This window comes from Chaetura pelagica, unplaced genomic scaffold (genome assembly GCF_000747805.2).
Source record: "Chaetura pelagica isolate M959 unplaced genomic scaffold, ChaPel_1.0 scaffold121, whole genome shotgun sequence".
Lineage (NCBI taxonomy): Eukaryota > Metazoa > Chordata > Aves > Apodiformes > Apodidae > Chaetura > Chaetura pelagica.
Genome location: NW_009954546.1, coordinates 2,750,352 through 2,754,720, shown reverse-complemented (window position 1 = coordinate 2,754,720; position 4,369 = coordinate 2,750,352). Strand labels below are relative to the sequence as shown.

General features: G+C 39.0%; 1 protein-coding gene across 1 annotated transcript in view; it reads left to right on the top strand.

Moving 5' to 3' along the window:
- Positions 1-4,369, top strand: part of PIK3C3 (phosphatidylinositol 3-kinase, catalytic subunit type 3) — a 74,339-nt gene that overhangs the window by 5,741 nt on the left and 64,229 nt on the right. The window contains exon 5 of the mRNA XM_010005040.1: positions 3,872-3,958. Coding sequence (XP_010003342.1) covers positions 3,872-3,958 — 87 coding nt within the window. The remainder of the gene's footprint in view (positions 1-3,871; positions 3,959-4,369) is intronic.

Below are 4,369 nucleotides of genomic sequence, written 5' to 3'. Positions count from 1 at the left end.
ATCCTTTCACATTAAATAACTGATTCCATGGCAAGTCTCTCCTTTCATGTCGAGGCATCATCTGATTGTGCTTTTACAAAACATGTGAGTGTTGCCTATAAAATTGCTGTTAATGAAGCCATGGGTTTGCATCCTGGGGGTGATTTTGAATGCAGATTTTTTTCCTGTACTGACGAATGTTAATGGAGAGATTGTGGAATACCTTAGCATGCTCAAATATTGGTGACCTTAAGGTATTTTTCCCATGAGTGGTATGTTAATTTATTCTAGTAAAACAAAAAGTATTTCAAAGGTCTTTCGATCCATTCATTACCATCACAGAATCCTAGGGGTTGGAAGGGACCTCAAAATATCATCTAATCCAACCCCTCTGCCAGAGCAGGATCACCCTGAGCACATCACACAGGAATGTGTCCAGATGGGCCTTGAAAGTCTCCACAGGAGAAGACTCCGCAACCTTTCTGGGCAGCCTGTTCCAGTGCTCTATCACTCTGACAGTAAAGATTTTTTTTCTGATGTTTACATGAAGCCTCCTGTGCTCCAGTTTGCACCCATTGCCCCTTATCCTATCACTAGTCTCACACTTGCTGGCTAAAGGAAAGGAGGTAACGATGGGGATAGTATGTAAAGGGAAGCCTCTTAGTAGCAGATGGTGCATGCTTCTTTACCTTAAGTGAATGCAGTAGCTGCTCACTTACTTTAAGCTTTAAATATTAATCTAAGAAAATGGTTCTTCATGTGTATTTGCCTACAGATATGGTGTGCAGCGTGAGCTGTAGTGTATTCAAACTTTCTGACATGAGCTGTTTCTGAGACAAATACATTCATTGTTAAATTCTGTTGCCTGCTGAGAGGTAGGAACTGGTATCCAAAATGTTGTTAGGCCATAAAAACCGAATTAAACTCTGGGCAGGTGAATAAGATAAAAATAACCCCAGTGATTGTGATTTAAACAGCAAAAAAGTGGAAAGTGAACAAGCAAGATGGTCTGTTGGAGTTCTTGCTCAAAGCAGGAAGGCTGGAATCTGGTGATCCTGAAGGTCCCTTCTGACTTTGTAGGGAATTTCCATAAAATCAGTGACTGGTTGCTGGATGAGTTGCATCCTTTCACATTAAATAACTGATTCCATGGCAAGTCTCTCCTTTCATGTCGAGGCATCATCTGATTGTGCTTTTACAAAACATGTGAGTGTTGCCTATAAAATTGCTGTTAATGAAGCCATGGGTTTGCATCCTGGGGGTGATTTTGAATGCAGATTTTTTTCCTGTACTGACGAATGTTAATGGAGAGATTGTGGAATACCTTAGCATGCTCAAATATTGGTGACCTTAAGGTATTTTTCCCATGAGTGGTATGTTAATTTATTCTAGTAAAACAAAAAGTATTTCAAAGGTCTTTCGATCCATTCATTACCATCACAGAATCCTAGGGGTTGGAAGGGACCTCAAAATATCATCTAATCCAACCCCTCTGCCAGAGCAGGATCACCCTGAGCACATCACACAGGAATGTGTCCAGATGGGCCTTGAAAGTCTCCACAGGAGAAGACTCCGCAACCTTTCTGGGCAGCCTGTTCCAGTGCTCTATCACTCTGACAGTAAAGATTTTTTTTCTGATGTTTACATGAAGCCTCCTGTGCTCCAGTTTGCACCCATTGCCCCTTATCCTATCACTAGTCTCACACTTGCTGGCTAAAGGAAAGGAGGTAACGATGGGGATAGTATGTAAAGGGAAGCCTCTTAGTAGCAGATGGTGCATGCTTCTTTACCTTAAGTGAATGCAGTAGCTGCTCACTTACTTTAAGCTTTAAATATTAATCTAAGAAAATGGTTCTTCATGTGTATTTGCCTACAGATATGGTGTGCAGCGTGAGCTGTAGTGTATTCAAACTTTCTGACATGAGCTGTTTCTGAGACAAATACATTCATTGTTAAATTCTGTTGCCTGCTGAGAGGTAGGAACTGGTATCCAAAATGTTGTTAGGCCATAAAAACCGAATTAAACTCTGGGCAGGTGAATAAGATAAAAATAACCCCAGTGATTGTGATTTAAACAGCAAAAAAGTGGAAAGTGAACAAGCAAGATGGTCTGTTGGAGTTCTTGCTCAAAGCAGGAAGGCTGGAATCTGGTGATCCTGAAGGTCCCTTCTGACTTTAACCATTCTATAATACAAAGTGACATCTGATCAAGGTCTTAAAATGCAAGGATAACTGCTGACTGACTGATCTTTGATCAGTTCCACTGATCCAAGAGCACCTGCAGGGAGGCTGCAGAATACTGGCATTTCATTTCATTAGTGGTTTTAATGGCTGTTTACAGGCTTTTCGGGAATAGACAATTATTTGCCCATTATGTCAGCATTGCTTGTAAAGAGCTATTGGATTCTGCATGATTTCTGAAACTTGGAATCTTCTGAGTTTGTAATGTCAGGGTCAGGACCTGACTATGAAGCTGATGCTCTCTCCAGAGTAGATGGTGATGGGGTTTGTGTTTACCCCCAGCTGTCCCTTGTTGTGCAGTTATACTTGTCCCTGACTGCTAAGACATGGGAGTTTTAGTGAGAATAATGAAACAGTTTTACTGATGTGAACGCTTTAGCTTTTTTTTTCTTCGCAGTGCTTTATTTTTTTCTAATACCTCTATAGTGTTGAGCTCTGAAAATCTAGTGCAGGCATCCAACAAACCTAAACTTTGCAATCTCCACAACTCTCAGCATGTAGTAAGTCTTAAGTTTTCTCCCATCTTTTTTAGTAGTGACCTCATGTACAGCTCCACATGGAAGAAGCAGGCTGTTGTGTATCCTGTATTCTCCTACATACAACATGTTTTGTTCATACACTAAGTACTCTGTGTGTGTTCCCTGCCCCTAGCTGTCAGCTGGGCAAGAAATGGCAGTTAGTGTGTTTGTATAGCTTTTTCAAGTGTCAATCCTCCTTGGTGGGCTGGTTTACCACAGAACAAAGCTGATACAGTAGTAATAGGGGTAATTTTGAGGGTCTCTTCACCTGCCATTTTCTAGACAGATACTGATTTTCTTTGAAACATTAAATGACCCAATGCCTTCTAGTTCCTTTGCGTCTCTTCTTGAATACTGCAATAATTATTTTTTTTTTGAGGAACAGTTATGATTTCTTAGGAGCTGAAAACATAATTCTTGTTTGTATTTGTGTGGTCTGCTGAATTTTTATAAATAATTGTGTGTCAGTGCATCTGAAAGTACAGGTAGTAGGGCTCATCTTACTTATCTTCTTTTCCACTCTTCTACTGTTAGGTAGTCCTTTAAGCACCTCAACTTCCTTGCTATTTTTACAGCAATATATAGACGTAGGAGTAAAACTGGAAATACTTTTCAGATGACTAAAAAGAAAGGGAGAACAAACTCCCTAGGACTTGCTATAGGTCTTCAGCTGACTTCTTGTGATGTGTAAATCCAAGTCTGAAAACTTTTTTAAGTAAGACTAACAAGGACAGAATTACTCAATTTGGAATAGTTTTTTAAATACCTTTTTTTAAATTTGTCTTAGTAAGTTTCACAGTATAACTTAGAAACACAAAAGAATAAATAATTTTATTACATCACTTGGCTTTAAAAATAGTTTCCTGTTTTTAATGTGTTAAAAATTCAGAAGATAATGTGGTCAGAGTGCCGTTTTAGTCTTTGCAGTGGTCAGTGTTTTAGAGACTAGAATTGTTTTTATGGCATGGCTTAGCTGTTTACCATCATCTATGGTGTATGTAATATACAAGCATTTTTTCCAGTTTGTTTTCTTCCTATGACTTCGCGTCAATGTCTCTGTTAAATTATAGCTTTGATATTCTTTTTCTTGCTCTGAGCAATTTAAATGTTATCATTGTGTTTTTTTCATGCAGCTCACCAAGTCTCATCGACAAGGTCACATGGTGAAAGTAGACTGGCTGGACAGACTGACCTTTAGAGAAATAGAAATGATCAATGAGGTGGGTCATCATACATCAGATTTGTGATTTAAAGTTGTTTTTTTTTATCTTGCTGATATAGAACCTTTGCTTGCCTAGGAGACTGTGTACTTGTGCTGTTTTTCTTCAACTGCCAGTATATATGATAAAAGGAAAAAGAATTCTTTAGGCTCCCAAATTTGATTTTACTTGGACAATAATGAGAATAATAGAATGGTTTGTGTTGGAAAGGACCATTACAAGTCATCTCCTCCAACTCCCATGCAGTAATAAGGAGTATTTTCAACTAGATCATACTGCACAGAGTCTCATCCATTCTGACTTGGTATGTTTTCAGGGATGAGACTTCTACCACACTTCTCTGTGCAACCTGTGCCAGTGTTTCACAGCCCTCATCATAAAAAAGTTCTTTCTTGTATCTAGTCTGAATCT